Here is an 18,263-nt window from a genome sequence, read left to right as displayed (position 1 = left end):
GGAGCCCCCTCCAAGGGGGACATTTTAAGCCATTCCCAGCTTCGGCAAAGAGGCTCAACAGAGTCTGGGCTCCCAAATCCTGGAGCTGCGCCAGTGTGAGGGTGTGTAGGGAGGGTCTCCCGGGGGAAGGTCCTTTTCCAGGGGCATGGCTCACCTGGCACAGCCCCGGGATGCCGGCCAGGTGTCCCAGCACGGGATCATTCCAGCCTCAGCAGGAGTCCCCGCCCAAGGGCCAGGGGTGTCCCGGGGCAGCCAGAGCCGCTCGCTCTGGGCGGTTGCGATGGGAATGCATTCCATGGCTGCAAACCTGAGCCGGGAGCCGTGACTCAGCCTGCGGCCATCCCGCAGTGCGGCAGCGCTGGCTTGCTCACTTGCCCAAAATACCTGAACGCCGGGGTCCCCCTGGCCTGGGGCGGGACTCGGCTGGGTCACCCCACTGCAGGGGTGACCCGAGGGGTTCCTGGGCAGGATGAGGTGGCCAGAGATGTGGGGCAGGCGGTGCTGTGAGGTCCATGGTGGTGCCAGTTTGGTGGGTGCCACCCTTGCATCCCACGCAGGGTCTGAGGTAGTTTGTCCCCAGGGCAGGGGACACCAAAACAGGGTGATTTGGCAGGAAAAGGCAAAGCCAGGCCATGGCTCATCCTGGGGGAGAGCAGCAGCTTTGCAAGCCCAGTTCCAGGGATGGGAGCACAAGAGGTGCTGGACACTGCCCACCCTGGACACTGCCCACACCTGATACTGCCCACCCCGGACACTGCTCATCCCAGACACTGCCCACCCTGGATATTGCCCACCCTGGACACTGCCCACCCTGGACAATGCCCACACCTGACACTGCTCATCCCAGACACGGAGGGAGCAGCAGGAGCACAGCAGCCCTGGGCAGTGCCCAGGTAACTCACCTGCCCACGTGCTGGGGAGCATCACCTGCAGCCTGACTTCAGTCATACCTTTAGAGCGAGAACTCCCCAAACCAAGGCATTTCCAGGATATTCTTGTTTCTGTCTCAAAGGGTGAGTAACTTGTTTTAATGAAGGAGGACTAATGATCCCTCCAGGGCTGTGCTGTCACCACTGAGCCACTGCCAAAGCACACGCAGTGCTGAGGGTGGGGCTGGAGGGGCCCCAGCGTCCTGGCAGTGATGTCTTTTCCCTGTGTGCGCCCCCCGTGCCCCATATTCCCCTCTCCCTCCCAAAGCATGTTTGGACACTGGTGGTGGCACCAAGAGCAGGGAGAAAAGGGACTCTGAGCAGGATGACCTTGTCCTTTCACATGTGTTCCACCGTGTTTATGCCACTTCCACAGCCCCCATCCATGAGGGTTAAAGATCTGCTGCCTCTGCAACAGCTGGAAACTGCCCCAGCCAGGAGATGGGCTTTCCCGTGCCTCAGTTTCCCTCTGTGGTCCAGCACGAAGCCTGGGGTGCAGCGGGTGGCAGGAGGACAGGAGTGACTGTCCCCATGGCCCAGCAAGGACCGAGAGCCCTCAAAGCGCCCCTGAAATCACTGCCCGAGTCACTGGCTGCAGGCCCAGCAGCCCCCAGAGCGGAGCTCCCAGCTTTCCCGAGAGGAGCAGCCGGACCAGTGTGGGCACAAGGAGCTGCCACCACCCGCAGCTGCGCTCAGGTGTCACCCGGGGCCCAAAAACCCAAAGCGAAGGGAACGGCTGTGCTCCCTGCCAGGCCCAAATTAGTGGCACTGAGATGGGTCATCCTCTGCCACGGCTGTAAAGGCACAAGTCATGCCAAGGAAAACAGCATGTGGTGTCACCGGGAAGCCACCGAGCCTGGGGACGCACAGGTCACGCTGCCCGGGGACAGGGATGTCCCTGGCCAGTGGCACCCTAGGGGAGATTCAAGGGAGGGCACATCAGTGCTGGGGCCGCGCTGTTGCTGTGTCCCTGTCCCCGCAGCCTGGTGGTGCCGTGTCCCCCCCCACTCCCCAGGCAGCATTTTGCAGCAGCCGGGGGAGGTGACAGGTGCCATTCCCGAGCTCTGTGTCACCTTCAGTAATGACACCCTGCGCTCCCTTTCATCTCAGGGCCTCCTGGGTGGCCCCTCTCCAGCAGCATCACTCATCATCCCTTCCAGGATGGGATGTGGCCGAGTCTGGGGGTCCAGGGCGGTGACACAGGGGCCCCAGGCTGAGATCAGAGAGTGGCAGGAGAGTGACACCCCTCATGCCATGCAGTGGGTGCTTACAATGTCCCTTATGCCAAATCCAGCCTTGCTGTGGCCAGCACGGGGAAAACTCCTCTTTGGACAACTGCAGCCACCGCAGCAGCTGGTGCCACTGCCCCAGGGACACGGTTGGCCAGCCAGGAGTGGTGGCACCTCTGGGACGGGCTGTGGGAGTGAGCAGGGCTAGACAGTGAGCTCGAGTGCCTGGGAGGTGTCCAGGAACTGTGTTTGCCGAGGGAGGATTTGGACAAGGCCATGGAGACGGACTCCACCTCCTAAACCCACAGCGGGCACGTGGAGACGGGCATGTGCGTGGGGATGGCAGCGTGGGCGTGGGGACAGTGACGAGAGCAGCAGCTGTGCTGGGGACAGTGGGGGTTTGCCCAGCGATGGTGGCTTTTGTGCATGGGGATGGCTGGAATCTGCCTGGGGACAGTTTGTGTCTGCGCAGGGCAGCCACGCACAGCGGTGCCCGCACGGTGACAGCTGCTGCGGGCACGGGGACAGGGCCAGCCCAGGACACGGCTGACGTGAGCACAGCGGCGGTGCCAGGGCGCTGCCGTGGGAGCGGGAACCGGAGTGCCCCCACCCCGACAGCAGCGCTGCTGCTGCCCCGGGGCGGCTGCGTGACGTTGGTGGCTCCGGGAGCAGGGCTTGGTCCCTCCTGCTTGCTCAGGGAGTTGGCACACGCCCTGCTTAATGCCGAGTGGGACGGAGCCGTCCCACGCGAGTCACGGAGTCCCCGAGGTCCCTTCCCCTGCAGGCTGAAGAGATTTTCACCCACTGCCCCACTCCCGGCCGCTCCCAGCCCCAGTTCCCCACTGGCCGGGCTCGCGGGGCTGCCCAGGGTCCCCAGCGCCCCGAGGGGCTCAGCTCAAGTTGGGGGGTCCCAGCTCTGCCCCCAGCCGCTCCTTGCCGTGCCCGGGCACTGTGGTGTCCTGCTCCTCCCCACGGTGCCGCGTTCCGGCCCCGCCCGGGCCGATTTCCAGGGGCCGGAGCAGGGTCCGTCGGGCAGCCCCGGGGTGCTGCCGACCCCAGACCCGTGGGGCAAGCGGGGTCACGGCGTCCCGAGCCGCCTTCCCCCTGCCCAGCCCCTGTCCCACCCCCGTATCGCCAAAGGGGCTCTGCCACCCTCGTGCCACCCCCGGGAGGCAGGATCCGCCCGCGTTTCACCCCAAGACGATGATTATTCCTTAACTGCCAACAAAACAAACGAATAAAGACCGGGCTGGCCCTTGCTGAGCTAGAAGGAAACGGCCCGGGTGCCATTCGCAGCGCCGGGCTCGCTGCCGGCGGCTCTCGGGGATGATCGAGTGGGGATGGACGGTAACGAGCGGCTCGGCCGGCCCGGCCCGAGCGCCTCAGCTCTCTCCAGTGGGTCGAGGTTTCCCCCGGAGCCAGCAGCACCTCTGTTCCCTGGGGCCCGGGCAGCACCAGAGTCCAGCCCAGCTCATCCCGGCGGGATCTGCAGCGCCTTGTCCCTGCCTGGATCCTGCGGCACCGCCCCGGGCGGCCACAGCTGCGGTCCCCCAGGCCCCGCGGCCGTGGGGTGCTCAGCCCGATCAGCCCTTCCTCCCGCTGGGTCCCCCGGCTGGATGGATCCTCATCCCTAAAGCCATTTGGCCCCTCTCAGCCTCTTGGGAAACGCTCCCTGATCCAGCTTTTTCGCTGGAAACTCTTTTTGAGTTTCGCTCCAAAACATCAGAAGGGTTTTGCAATGAGAGGCAGCTGCCTGATTTTTTAATCAAGTTCCTTGGAAAATCACTTTCCAGCAGGGCTCCCCCTTGTCCCGTGGCCCAGTTGGGAGCCTCACAGGGAGCACCCGGGAGCAGCTTTTCATCCCGGTGGAGAAGCCTGGGGGAGTCACAGGGAGCAAAACACCACAGCAGGAGGAGCATCCCAATGGGGACCCCGGCAGAGGGGACTCCAGCCCCCCGGGAGCCCCTCTGGCTGTCAGCGCATCAGGGAATGGGGAGGGTTTCAGAGGGAATCAGGGCTCGGGACACCACTTCCCTTCTCTCCCCTCCAACCCCAGCTGTGGATGCTCCTGAACACCCCAATTCCCCCGGTTCCTCCTTCTGTAGCCACTTCCAGCTTCCAGCAGCAAACCCTTGGGATGTGGCAGATCTTCCGAGACAGACTTTGCATCTCAGAAGAGCTCTACAGTGCCTTCTCTGAGGTGGAAAGTCCCAAGGCAGATGTTCGGGAGTTTTCAGGCGAGCTCTTGCAATAAAACCTTGTGAGGGTGTAAAAAAAAAATCAGCACTGGCTCATCTCCTAGCGGGGCCCTTGGCTTCTAAGGATGGATCCCAGCTCCAAGCAGGAACCGGGGAAATGGGAGTGGCCAGGGCAGGTGTGGAGCTGGAGTCACTCTGTCCGTCCCCGGGACCGCAGGGCACCAGCTCAGCAGGGAGGGCCCTGCTGGAAATGTCTGCAGGGTGAAACGCTGGAGAAATGAGCACTGCAAAGGGACGGGAATTGTTGGGATGAAAGGAAATGGGCGGTCAGAGGCTGGGGACACGTCTGGCCCCAGGGGGAGGTGGTGGCTCAGCTGAGAGCTGGGCCACGCACTGGGATTTAGGGGATGGGTCTGAGCTCCTGGAGCTCCATCTCCCCCGGGGGTGACCCTGCGACTCCTAGCTGCCAGAGCTAGCACAGGGGGGCCCTTTTGGCCAGGGACAAGGGCCTGGGGCAGCTGGGCGTGTCAGGATGGGGACACCAAGCTGTGGAGTGACAGACTGTAGGGTATCTGTGGGGTGCCAGCCCGTGGGGCATCACTCCAGGGAGAATCAGTGGGGTGCCAGCCTGTAGAGCATCGATGGAGCATCAGATCACGGGGCATCTGTGGGGCACCAGGGTGTCAGTGGGGCATCACTGGGCCATCAGGTCATGGGGCATCACGGGCATCGATGGGGCACCAGTGGGGTATCCAAGGGCACCAAAGACCTCTCGAAGGGCACCAACGGGCACCAACAGGACATCAAAGGGCACTGGTGTGGCACGAGTGTGACTCAGTGTCACCTAGGGCCATGGCCGGGGTCCCACCGGACAGTCCCAGCCCCGGGCACCCCAGGACGGTGCCACCGGGGCTGGTCCTGTCCCCGCTGTCCCCCGGGCGCGCGCCCGCCCCGCCAATCACGGCCGGGATTCCCGCGCGCCGCGGGGGCGGGGCCGTCCCGCCCTCTCCCCGCCTCTCTCCCCGCCCCTTTCCCTCTCATCGCCGCTTCGATTGGTCCCGGTCCAGCCGCGCTCCTCCCCCTGGGTCCGGGCTCGGGCCAGGATTGGCGGGGGGCCGGGCCAATGGGGCGCGGCGCGGGTCCATAAAAGGCGCTGCGGGGGGGGGGGCGGGCGCAGCGCTCGGCGGAGCCGGTGGCGGGCGGGGGGCGGCCGGGGCTGGTTCTGTGCGAGTCCCTGCGGGCACCGACCGCGCTCCCGCCGCGCCCCGCGCAGCCGCTCCTCGCCGGCGCCACTCGGGGGGTTGTTTTTTATGGTTTTGGTTTTTTTTTTTTTTTTTTTTTTTTTGCTTCCCCCCTATTTTTAAATTTTCCTGCCGCTTTCCCTCCGCACCGGCACTTCCGGCTGGTTTCCGGGCGGGTTCCGGGTGAGTGGCTCCGTCGGTGGCGGGGGCGATGCTGGAGGCGGCGGCAGGGGCCGCTCCGGGCGGCGCGGAGCAGCGCGGGAGCCGCTTCAGCGTCCTGACGTGGGAGCAGGTGCAGCGGCTGGACCAGATCCTGGGCGAGGCCGTGCCCATCCACGGCCGCGGCAACTTCCCCACGCTGTCGGTGCGGCCGCGCACCATCGTGCAGGTGAGCGGGGGCCGCGGGCCGGGCTCCGCCGCCCCGTTGGACTCTACCCCGCTCCTGCGGGACTCGGGGAGAAAATAAAAGTGCTGAGGCGGCGATCCGCGGCCCGGCGGGCCCCGAGCCAGCCCGGCCGGGCACCTCGGCCTGGCCCGTGCGGGTCCCCGGGAGCGCAGGGCCGCTGAACGGATCGGGTGGGAAGGGACCTGAAAATCGGGGAATGCCCTCGGCTGGAGGGAGTGCAGGGAGCCCGGGCATGGCTCTACACGGGACACACCAGAAATGCCGCTGAGTGTCTTGAAGCGTTGTCCGAATGCTGCTTTACTCCTGCTGGGCTTGGAATTCGGGAAAAGCCTCTTGCTCCACCATGGGCAGGGACACCTTCCACTGGAGCAGGTTGCCCCGAGTCCTGTCCAGGCTGGCCTGGTTGCTCCAGGGGGAGTTTAGAGTTTTGGGGGGGCTGGCCCCCATCATCCCAGGGGTGGTCAGCTGGCCCCAGTTCCCACTCCTGGGGGTCCTGGTGGGACTGGCCCCTGCCAGCAGCCACAGCAGGAATTCCAAAAGCTGGAAGGACCCTCCTGAACAGCTCACCCCATCCCTGGAACTGCTGCAGCTTGTGCCATTGATCCTGCTTAGCTTCCTCCCCTCTTAGGTTGTTCCTACTCTTTTTGAGTTAATTTATTGCCCTAAAAAGCAGCGAAATGTGTGTGGCCAGGGCAAAAGTGGCTTTTTTGGAGCTGCGTCCATGAAATGGCTTTGTGCTGGTGGACATGTTGGGCTGGTGTTGGAAGAGGCAGAGTTATTAATTGAAAGGCCGGATCAAATGTCCATGTCCTTTGATTTCTGGGCACCCCTGGCTGAATTCTCCAGAGCCTGCCTGAGACTTTGGCTTGTTCACGAGCTCCTCTTAGTTTAACCATCAAGTAATAACTGTGTTTAATATTAAACTAGCAATGTAGTTCGAATGAGCTGATGCATATTCATATTTGGGAGGTGACTTCATTCCTCAGTAATGACTCATCAAATATAAAATCGGGCATGTTGGCTTCTAATTAAAAAGCCTATTCACAGCGCTAAGACCCAACTGGCTTTCACAATAACCAGGATTTTGGAGCTTCAGCTGCTTGAGAAATAGTTAAGAGTTAAGCCTGGGAGATGGAAAGATGGCATTTGAAAGGCTGGCTTGGAATTCCTTGAGTTGCTGCTGCATCTGTGGGGGGCAGGAGCGCTGGGTTTGGCTACTCTGGGCTGAGCTGAGAGCTGCAGGCAGGACGCTGCCCTGGGCTGGGGCAGCACCACGGCCCTGAGCAGCACCAAACCTTGCAGCAGTTCTTGCTGCCCAGGGGATGCTGCCAGCAGCAGCTTCAAACACGGCATAGCTGAGGGCTGTAATTGTGCCCGGCTGTGCTGGCAGAGCCTGTGTTTAGGGCTGACTAAGCTGGAACAAGTAACCCAAAAGGCAGTTATTTATCCTGTTGTTGTTGTTGTGAGAGGTGGGAAGCACAGGTCAGGACGCAGCAGGATTTGCTCCTGCCTGGCTGTCACAGTCAATTATCCCAACCACACGGAAGGTGAGCTGCTGTTTTGGGAAGCAGGTCAGCAGCTGCCTAACCCTGGAACTATCCAACCCTCTGGGAGAAAATGTGGCCCTGAACCCACTGCCTGCAGCCGGGGGGGGACGAGCTCCAGGTGAAGGTTGGTGGGTGGAAGCTCCCAGGGAATGGCAAAGTGCTCTACTCCCTGCTGCTCTGCAGGTTGGAGACTTCTGGGATTATTTGGGACAGCGCTGACTGGAGCAATTGGGTTTTTTCCCTGTTTTCTGAATATATCTTACACAGACAGAGGAACTTGAGTGAGCTTGGAGCCTGTGGGTCTGGAATGCTGCAGGTCCTGAGCTGTGCCCAGAAAGGGGTTAAGCAGATGTTCTTTGGGGTTAGGAAATTAATCTGGAACAAGATCTTCTCCAAGCACTGGGCCCAGCTCTGCATCTGAGACTTTGTGACCTATATCTTGTCTCTCTAAGCCCGAGAGCACAGAACCCTTTAACTGCACGAGCTGGAGCCATGCCCCGGGTGAGTGACTCCAGCTGGCAGCGAGGGCAGGCCAGCAGTTCCCCTGTGTGACGTTTGCTTGGTTTGGGGGAACAGCCCTGTGTGTCTTCTAGGAGCACACTCCTCTTGTCAAACTGTCTGCCTTGGAAAACAGCTTTTTCACTGGCCATGCTGGTGTGGCCTGGGCTCCTGGTGCTGAGCAGTCCCTGGTTAATTGTTGCCTGACATGTGACTGTCACCACCGGCTTGGCGAGGAGCCCGGCTGCGTTTCCAGCCGGAGCGGGGATGGCTTATGTCAGGGAGAGAGGGGAAGCACCACCAGGGAAGCTGCCTCGTGAGCCTTGACAACCTCCTAAGTGTGCAAACAGCGGTGGGTTTGTTCTGGGATGTTTTTGGGAAGGCAGCAGAACTTGCTGCTGGCCCTTGGCATGGTCACTGAGGATCAGGGATGTGACGAGGGCTCTGTGCTGCAGTCCCTGACCTTTTGTGTGTTCTTCCTTCCAAACAAGACCCATGGAGGGGCAGTTTTACTGCTGAGACCAGACCTGCAACGCTTCTCATCTCCCCCAAAACTGCTCAGGCCCAGGGCAGCCAAGAGTATGTTGTGATACAGCTTTGAACTGAAATTCATGTTTTGGGCAGCCAAAACACAGAGTTTGTGGGGCCTCTCAAACTAGGGCAGGCTCACAGGGCTGCGGGGCCCAGTCAGACTGGCTCTTGGTGAGCCAATTTGTCCATTTGTGTCCCAAGCTTTGGCTCTTTCAAGCCATGGCCTTGCTCTAGGCTGGCTGGTTGGGACTCCAGGGAAATGGGGAATGGCTGGAGGGGAACACAAAAGTAGGATGAGATGTGGGAAGAGCTTCTGCTGGAAGGTGCAAACCTAATCTTCCTGGGATCTCTGAGCTGAGTTAAACTCAAATTATAAGCTGGTGTCCAGGTAGTTTATTTTATGGTCTTGGGGGTTATTTTAGCCTCCTTCTTGTTAAGTAATCAGGCAGGTGATTCAGCTTTCCTGTAAATGAACAAAGCTTTGGAGGGGCTGCTGGGTGTGCCAGGACTGAGCAGGCAGCATTAAAATCACCGGAGTAACACCCGTAAGATGAAAGCTGCCTCTTGTGCTTGATAGCACGCCAAGCTCAGCATGAAGCTCTGACACACTGGAAATTGTTAGGATACACTTACTAGTTGGGACATGAACTTGCATACGCCTGGCTGAGCTGCTCTGGCATCTTGATTTGCCTTTAATGAATCTTGACAGGCCAAAGGGATGGCTAAAAGGGGTGAGCCACCCTGATTAAATTCACGGGGACTGCTGCAGACTGTGCTGCCACCTCCTCTTTGGGGTCGGCTGGTCTTTGCTTGGTCACTGGAACTGGGAGGGGATGTAGAGGGCAGAGACCAGCCCAAAAAATGGGGTCAGGAAGGCTCTCCAGGCCAGAGTGGGGAAGGCAGGGAGAGTAGACACTGCACTGGAGGCAGAACAGCTGATCATGTGCAGTCAGATCTCTAATGCCAGGGAATAAGTAAAGGAGAGCCACCCCCAGCTGCTGGCAGGGCTCAGGATGCTTTCCAAAGTGACCTATTTCCAATGGATTAGCTTTTTATTTTACTGTCTTGCACTGGAGTGACCCGTGTAAGCGCTGGGAGTGCTCCTGCTGTCCCCAGGCTGCTCCAGGAGCTCCCTCCTACCTCTTACTGACTCTGTCTCTGTCTCAGGTTGTCCGTAGCCGCCTGGAAAAGAAGGGAATCCCGGTCCACAACGTCAGGCTGAACGGCTCAGCAGCCAGCCATGTCCTACACCAGGACAGCGGCTTGGGGTACAAGGACCTGGACCTCATTTTTGGGGTGGATCTGAAGACCGAAGACGTTTTCCAGCTGGTTAAAGATGTGGTCATGGATTGCCTGCTGGACTTCCTCCCTGAAGGTGTCAACAAGGACAAGATCACACCCATGACCCTGAAGGAGGCCTATGTGCAGAAGCTGGTGAAGGTGTGCAACGAGACCGACCGCTGGAGCCTCATCTCGCTCTCCAACAACAGCGGCAAGAACGTGGAGCTCAAGTTCGTGGACTCCCTGCGGCGCCAGTTCGAGTTCAGCGTGGACTCCTTCCAGATCATCCTGGACTCGCTCCTGCTCTTCGGGGAATGCTCGGAGAACCCCATGGCCGAGAACTTCCACCCCACGGTCACCGGGGAGAGCATGTACGGGAACTTCGAGGAGGCCATGGAGCACCTGCGCCACCGCGTCATCGCCACCAGGAACCCCGAGGAGATCCGGGGCGGGGGGCTCCTCAAGTACTGCAACCTCCTGGTCAGGGGCTTCAAGCCCAAGTCCGAGGTGGATATGAAGGTGCTGCAGAGGTACATGTGCTCCAGGTTTTTCATAGATTTCTCTGACATCGGCGAGCAGCTGAGGAAGCTGGAGTGCTACCTGCAGAGCCACTTTGTGGGCATGGAGAGCAACAGATATGACTATTTGATGACCCTGCACAGGGTGGTCAACGAGAGCACGGTCTGCCTCATGGGACACGAGAGGAGGCAGACCCTGAACCTCATTGCCATGCTGGCTGTGAGGGTCCTGGCTGAGCAGAACATCATCCCCACCGTCACAAACGTTACCTGCTACTACCAGCCAGCCCCTTACGTCAGTGAAATAAACTTCAACTACTATGTGACCCACGTGCAGCCCTTCCTGCCTTGCAATCAGTCTTACCCCACGTGGCTTCCCTGTAACTGAGCCAGGACAAACTCCAGGGTCTGTCCTCCAAGGTATTTCTTTGCCTTGGGGGGTTGGGAGGGTAGGGAGGGGGAACAAAATAAAACCTACCAACCTTCCTAGAACTGCAACGAAAGGAAACTTCCTGGACTCTTGCTTGAGTTTCTCGATCCTGGGATTGTTGGGACGAGCCTTGTCTGCTGTACACTGTGATGGGAAGTGCAGTGTTATGGAAATGACTCCTTATGGAATTGTGGAGGCAATGGGGCGGGTGGGGTGTGTGAGGGGAGATTGTAGAATTACGCTAAGGTAGAGCTGCACTGCCCTGAAATGGATCTGAATTGTGGTTTGTTTTTTTTTTTAATGCAGGAGGTGTTATGGGTGTGCAAACTTGTGGTTTCTGCCAAGAGAAGCCAGGGTGGCTAATTCCTTTGAAGGACCAAAGAATCCTGTTTAAGTGCCTGTAACAATATAAACACAACTGTACTGTAAACCTTTATTATTTTTTGCGGGGGCTGATGGCCCAGAGCTTGAGTGGGGAATGTCTGAAGAGGAAAATGTTTCTGTTGTGGGTGGGGAGGGTCGCAAGATCATTTCTTATCCTGGCTGAGGCCAGAGCAGGTTCTGTGTCGCTGAGGGGTTTGGGCATCACTTGCTGCCTGTGAAGGACCAGCTGGAGCAAAGAGCTGCCAAAGTGGGGCTGCATAACCCGGGGGGGATTGGAATGGCTGCATGGAAATGCCTGAAACTGGGAGCACTGGGGAGGGGGGGAGTGCAAGGTGGAAAATGCTGTGCAGGGCTTGCTGGAAAAAAAGGCAGCAGGGACCTACATGTGGATTTCTTCAAGCTCTCAAGTCTGCAGTGCCAAAATATAGTAGAGTTCCTAAATGATGAGGCAGGTGATTTGCCCAGAAGCTTGCCCCAGGCTGCCATACCTAATCCTGTATTTTCTAGGGGAATTTGAAATGCTGCTCTTCCAATTTTTTTTTTTTTTTACAATTTTTTTTTTTGACATGCAGTGTGATTTTAATGCACAAAGCCACAGGCCAGCTGGGCCATTGGGAAAGGTGAGGCTTGTCCTTTGAAGTACAAACCATCCAGGTCACTGGTCAGTCATTTCCAGCTGTGGCTCTGTCCTCCAGGGAGGTGGACAGGCCTTTTCCATGCTGGAGATCATCCCTTGGGCAGGTCCTATCTCCAAAGCAGCCTATTCCCAGCTCTGTGATTCCTTGTGTGAGCCACTGATAGCATTTGAAATTCATTCTCTAGCTAGAAATGGAGCCTGGGGGCGGAAAGGGGGGTGAAGTTAGTTGGCCTTAGGGAAAAAATGTCTTCTAAACAGACCTTCTGGTGTTTTGAGGGTTTTGGCTCTCTCAGTCCAATGTGGCTTTGAAGCTGTTGAGTGTCCGGAGCACAGAAGTTTTTCACGGAGGTGCCTGCGCTACTGCGCCCGCAGAGCTCTGGGCAGGCAGCAGGCATTCCCTAGGGATGCTGCTCCGGGAGCACCACGGCTTCCTGGTGCTGCCTCCCAGTCTGACCTACTCGAGTATCTTTACTAACTTCTGGTTTTTTTGGTTTGTTTTTTTTTTTGGGTTTTTTTTTTTTTTTTTTGTTTTTTTTTGGGGGGTTTTTTTTTTGGTTTTTTTTTTTTGGTTTTTTTTTGTTTGGTTTTTTTTTGTTTGTTTGTTTTGTTTTGTGGTTTTTTTTTTTTTTTTTTTGTTTTTGGTTTTTTTTTTTTTTTGGTGACAAAACTGTAATAGCCGGGCAGATTGAAATAAAGACTAGATCCTTGGAATGTGCGTAGCCAGATTGGTACCTTTTTTGGGGTAGGGGTAATGTGGACGGGGAGTAAGGGGGGGTGGCTCTTCCACTTGGCATGAGCTAGCGTGGCTGGAGCTGGCCCAGCTCTGCTCCCTGCAGGGCTGGAGCTGGCCCAGCTCTGCTCCCTGCAGGGCTGGAGCTGGGGGAGTGGCACTGACCCTGTGCTGATTGCAGGTTTTAGCTGCCTCCCTGCAGCTCAGCTCTGCCTTCATGGCACTCCCCAACTCCCCGGAGCCTCATCCCTGTGCTGTGAGCTTGGGATTTCCCATGCAAGGTAAAACTGGTTTGGGGCTGCTTTTGAGAGCCTAACTGTGCCACTTCCGTGGCTTCGAGGAAGATGAGATTTTTTTTTCTTGCATTTGAAACTGAACATAGATGCCATGTAGCATGTTTTTTACAGGCTGCTCCTACCCACAGACACACTAAACTGAGATTCCCTCCTTCCCTTTGAGATGTCCAAGCAGATCCCCTACAGCCAACAGCTCGACAGGGTGACCTACCATTGAGATTGCACTTTGGCTTTATGGAGTGTGTGTGGTGGGACTCTCGTGAGTGGCTTGAACCTGAATTTTTCTAGACCTTGCAGTGATACTGTGCTGCCCCCTCCTGTGAGGGGACAATTGGGAGATTCCAGTAGCTTGAATGGCACTTAATTTCTTTTTTTTGTTGTTGTTGTTTTGTTTGTTTTAAATATCTTTTTTTTTTCCTACACCTGTATCACTTGTCATGCGATGGGCTTGACATAGACTCACTAGATTCTTTAGAATCTGTTACAAATAAATACAGTGTATTCAAATTTGTTGGATTATTTTTGCTTGTCCATCTGGGTGGTGTGACGAGGAGATGACCTGACCCTGTTTCCACCAAAAGCCAGGCTCAGAACCAACTGGGCACCTCAAAAGGGGCAGGCTGAACCCCTGGCTCTGGGTCTGCCTGGTGCTCCCCCAGCCCAGAGTAGCTCTAAGCCTCGGGAAGCGCCATGTCTGTCGTCAGGTCCCTCCTGCAGCCCAGGGATGTTTCTGTTTTAAACACTGTTCTTTGGTGTTCTTTGCTGGAGGGGGAGGGTGGCTGGGGTGGCAGCCTAGTGCCTGTGGTGGGGGTGGCACCAGGACCCTCCCTGCTGGCTTTCCACAGCTCCATCCCTGCTGCTGTGAGCAGCAAGAGGTGCCTGAAGCCCTCGGGCTGGGTTCTGGTGTGCAGCTGACCCACCTGCAGGCTGCTTCCTCCTGGAGGAGGAGAGGCTGAGGGCTGGGAGGGTCCTGTCCCAGGAAAAGCCGTGTGCTGCGGGTGGCACAGCTGGCAGCCGGGTGCAGCTTCTCCAGCCCTGGCTGCCCTCCAGCCCAAGATGAAGTTTCACTTCCCCCTGTCAAGCTCCAGGCAGTTCTGGTTCCACTGCCACAATGGAGCTGACGATGTGCCAGTCCCTCTTCGGGACAAACTTGTTGGCTCTGCATCTCCAAATTTTCACAGTCCTGGGCCAAAGCTTCCCTCTGACAACAGGGCTGGGATGTTCAGGCTGGGCTGGCACTGTCACAGTCCCTGTCCCTGCTTGAGTAGGCTCTGCCTTTTGCAGGGCTCATTTCTCTCCAGACCTGCTGGATTTGGGAGGTTTCCCTCTTTCTGGCCCAAACCCAGCATGATCTCCTGCCTTTTCCAAGTGTGTCTCACGTATGGAAGCAGCTCTGAAGCATCTTAGTCCCTCAGCTGTCTTCTGTGTGGGTGGCTGGCCCTGCTGTGGATGTGTGGTGAATAAGCTGCTGCCGGATTTGTGACCGTGAGCAGAGCAACAAAAGCCCTGACAGAGTTGGCTCAGCATTGTTGGCTGGATCACACCATACAAAGGGATGTTGGTGGAAAGTGCTCGTTGTGATCAGAAAGGAGCTATCAATGTTTACGGCTGAGATTCCGATCCCTCTTTTGTTAATTGTCAAATAAAAAAAAACCCGATATATTTTCTCACAGCCTGTAGCCTGTCATTATTTTCCTCTTTGAGCAGAGGGGGTGATGGGTAAGTCAGGATGTGCCCGAGGCTCTGCTGGGTGAAATTCAGACTCAGGTGCTGCTGCAGTGCTTCCCTCAGCATGGCTCTGAGCTCAGGCATGTGTGGCAGCTGTTCCTTCCAAGCAGCTGTCTGTAAATGCAGTGCCCACCTCGGTAACTGGTGCTGGGAGCAGGGAGGGTGGCACGGTGGCACAGTGCTGCACGTGCCCGCAGCCCCTCTGCACAGGGCTGTGCCTGCTCCGGGCTGTGGAAGCATCCAAAAATACTCAGCCTTGCGGAGCAGGATCACTCCTGGGGCTGGATGCAGCTTTTTCTCCTGGAAGGACACCTGGCCGTGCTCCAAGCTCACTGAAACGGCAGGAATTTGTCTTGACTCCAGCATGCAAGAAGCATCTTGCTGCAGCCCTTCTGCTTCCAGCCGTCCCTAATCTGCTGGCACCAGCTCTGTGCAGGCGGCTTGCTAGACCCAGCATGGCATTTAAATTTTATTTTAATCTCTCTATTTAGCTTTTTCCTTGCAGTGTGCCAGTGTTTCTCTCTGGCTGCCCTCCTCCTCCTCCTCATCCCTGGGTGTGAAGGCTGCTCCTGGAGCTGCTGCAGAGGAGAGAACAGCCTGTCTGTGTGACTCCTCTGGCCATTTATAGCCGCACTCGGGGCTGCTGCGCCTGCTGCCAAGCACGGGACAAACGCTCCATTGATGTGTCCCTTCCTCGACGGCTCCCGGGCCGGACTGAGCTGCCCAGGGATGTTACAGCCCCGCTGCCTGCCCCGGGCCCGGGGGAGCTGACAGCTGGGCAGGCCTCTGCTCTGTCACTGACCCGACCCCACCTCCCGGCCCTGCTGCCAGACCGGGCTCAGCCTTTCCTGTTCCAAGGAGGGTTTAAGCTCCTGCTGGAGCTGTGCAATACCCTGGCTTGGAACAGGCACACAGAGCTTCGAGGACAACCCCAAGTGTGCTTCTGAGAGTTGTCCAAACTCTTCCTGACCTCTGGCAGACTCGGTGTCATAACCACTTCCCTGGGGAGCCTGTTCCAGGGTCCAGCCCCCTCTGGGTGTAGAATATTTTGTGTGCACAGGCAGAGGAACCTTTAAAAAGCTTTCTTCCCCTTTTTACATGGAGTATTTGTTCTGTTCAGCTCTAAACACAGGTTGCCACAGACCTCTTGGCTAACAGCTCCATGATTTCCCTGACAACCACCTTCTCTCACCTCTAGCTTCTTGGATCCAGCCTGGAATGAGCAGCTCAGGCATTCCCGTCCTTCCTGAGCCATCACAAGAAGAGATCAGCTCCTGCAGAGCCTCTTGCCTACTCCACAGCATTCCAGCTTCCCCCAAACTCCCAGCGTGCCAGATGCCTGCTCTTCCCTGCTCCTTTTCTCTGGGGAATGACCCACACGTGGCCGAGCTGCTGCTGGGCTGGAAGGTGCTGTTGGTTTGCTGCTCCCTCACCTGGGTGGATCCCCGGCCCGGACACACATTCCAGCTTGTAGAAACACGATGGCTCTGACAAATTTGATTGAAATCCTCTGCTGGCATCCCGAGTTGCTCAGGGGAATGATTGACAGCCATGGCAGAGGCGTTTCCTGAGGAAAGGAGGAAAATAAATCAATTGCCTTGTCACTGCAACCTCGAGAAGTTGCACAAGCGAGCCGAGAGAGGCCAAGGACGGGTTGTCCTTGCACTCCTTTCCCCATCCCACCTGCGGTGCCAGGGGGAAACAGTGACATTCCCGGGATGGACGAGGGCTGGAGGGTGGGACGGTGGCCCTGGAGCGGGCGAGAGGCTGGAGAGGAGCCCAGGGAGGCGCCGGGCGGTGTGAGATGTGTTATCTCTCCCTATGCAGGTGAGAACTCGCATTTTCGCTGCCAGCACAGAGCTCAGATTTTCACTGCCAGCAGCTCGGTCCTTTCCCAGCGCCGCGGCCGTTCCCCCCCTCCCTTTGCTGGCAGATGGGGACGGGATGGGGACACAGCCCCGGCTGGCTGGGATGGTTGATCCTTGCCCTCTCCACCACCGCGGTGTGTTTACCCTCCTTATCTTGCCGCTATCAAAGCCCGGGCTTGGCTGGAGCAGTGTCACCCTGCCTTCAAAGGGGAAGCCAGCACTCCCGGGCTGTTTGCGTGCCCTATATTTCTGCCTTGTAATCCAAGGAGGGGTTGGAGGTACGGACACCCCTCCAGCCCTCCTCCCTTCCCCCCGCAGCCGGCGTGGCTGGAACAGCTGATTACTTTAAGCATCCCTCTACTAATATGTAATTACAGGAGGCTTGGGCTGAAATCCCGGCTGAATCTGCGTGTCCGTGCCGTGACTCACCTAACGACTGCTCCCCTGATGGATCCTGGATGCATTCCTTAAAGACTGGACATAATGGTTAGCATGCCACTCACAGTCACCCTTCCCAAATGTCACCAGTGTAACGAGTTCAGCCAGTTCCTGCCTCTGCTCCTACTTCCCTGGATGGCGCTGGCACGCTCCGATGGCCGATGCACCCGGGCTGGGACCCCCCTTCGCAGAGGGGTTTGCTAGCAGGGCTCGGGAGTAACCGGTCCCTCAAAAGATGCTGGTCTGCCCGGGGGTGTTTGAGCTGAGATCAGAGACTAAAAACCCCAAACCGTGGACGGTGGGAAGGGAAGGGCAGACCCAGCCCTTCCCTAGGGTGACAGTGAGGGCTGGGCACGTGTGTGGCCTTCTCCCGGCCGGGGCTGCTCCCAGCACCAGCAGCTCTGGGCTTTGGGAACGTGCCCTTCCAGAGAAGAGGGGAGCCTTTGAAGACAGCCTGCTCGTTTGGGCAGGGCGCTGCCGCTCCGCTCGTGCCGTGCCGGAGGGTGCAGTGAGTAAGAGCATCCTCAGCAAGGGCCCACGTCAGAGCTGAGCTCAGCCGGGAGGGACCAGGGCCCTCCGCCCCCACGAACGCCCAGGGAATCGGAGATGGTGGCACTGCTAATGGCAGTAATTGCCCGGTGGTTATTGAGCCGATGATTTGTTTTATCCAGGCGGGCTGAGTTACCCCATCAGCCCCGAGGCCATCCCAGGTGTGCAGAGAGCCAGGAGAGACCCGGGGATGGCACAAGCACGGGCTAGGGGGTGGAGGGGCAGCAGCCCTGGCGAGGAGGGCTTGGGGCTGCTGAGGGGTGAGAAGCTCAGCAAGGCCCGGGATTGTGCAGCCCAGAAATGCAGCAGTGTCCTGGGGACAAGGGCCTGGCGTGCCAGGACACGCGGAATGGCTTCAAACTGACAGAGGGAAGGGTTGGATTGGGTATGAGGGATAAATTCTCCCCTGTGAGGGTCCCCTGGCAGCTTCCCACAGCCCCAGGTGAGGGCCAAACCCACTGGCAGCTGGGCGGAGCCAGCGCCTGCCCCCAGGGCAGGTGATGGCAGAGGCTGGTGGGCTTTAGGGGAGGCTCAGGGCTCTGGGTGCCAGGGCTCGTGTCTGTGGGCAGCCAGCTCAGCGGCTTCTCACTCACCATCACGTGTGTGGGAGGAAGAAGGCTCATCCCGCGGCTGGCGCTCCCTAAACCTTGGAAAGCCGAGATTACCGGCATTATCCCGTAATTGAGGAAATCCCCCTCTCATTAGCCCCTCACTGGCTGCAGCCTCTTCCCTTCCCTTCTTCCTGCTCGGGGCGGGGGTCCCCACTGCTCCCCCGTACCCTGGACCTCTCCAAAGACACCACCAGCCCCGAGTGGATCTGGGAAC

The 18,263-nt window shown here is 58.1% G+C and overlaps 1 protein-coding gene across 1 annotated transcript; it reads left to right on the top strand.

Annotated features, from left to right (window-relative positions):
* Positions 1-5,551: 5,551 nt before the first annotated feature.
* Positions 5,552-12,322, top strand: TENT5B (terminal nucleotidyltransferase 5B). Its single transcript, XM_053998746.1, has 2 exons — positions 5,552-5,985; positions 9,747-12,322. Exons 1-2 carry the CDS (start codon positions 5,809-5,811, stop codon positions 10,764-10,766), a joined length of 1,197 nt encoding a protein of 398 aa, XP_053854721.1. The 5' UTR covers positions 5,552-5,808; the 3' UTR covers positions 10,767-12,322.
* Positions 12,323-18,263: the final 5,941 nt, after the last annotated feature.

Source organism: Vidua macroura, chromosome 25, assembly GCF_024509145.1.
Source record: "Vidua macroura isolate BioBank_ID:100142 chromosome 25, ASM2450914v1, whole genome shotgun sequence".
Classification (NCBI taxonomy): Eukaryota; Metazoa; Chordata; class Aves; order Passeriformes; family Viduidae; genus Vidua; species Vidua macroura.
The sequence above is the reverse complement of the archived record's forward strand: the minus strand, read 5'-3'. Positions and strand labels throughout refer to the sequence as shown.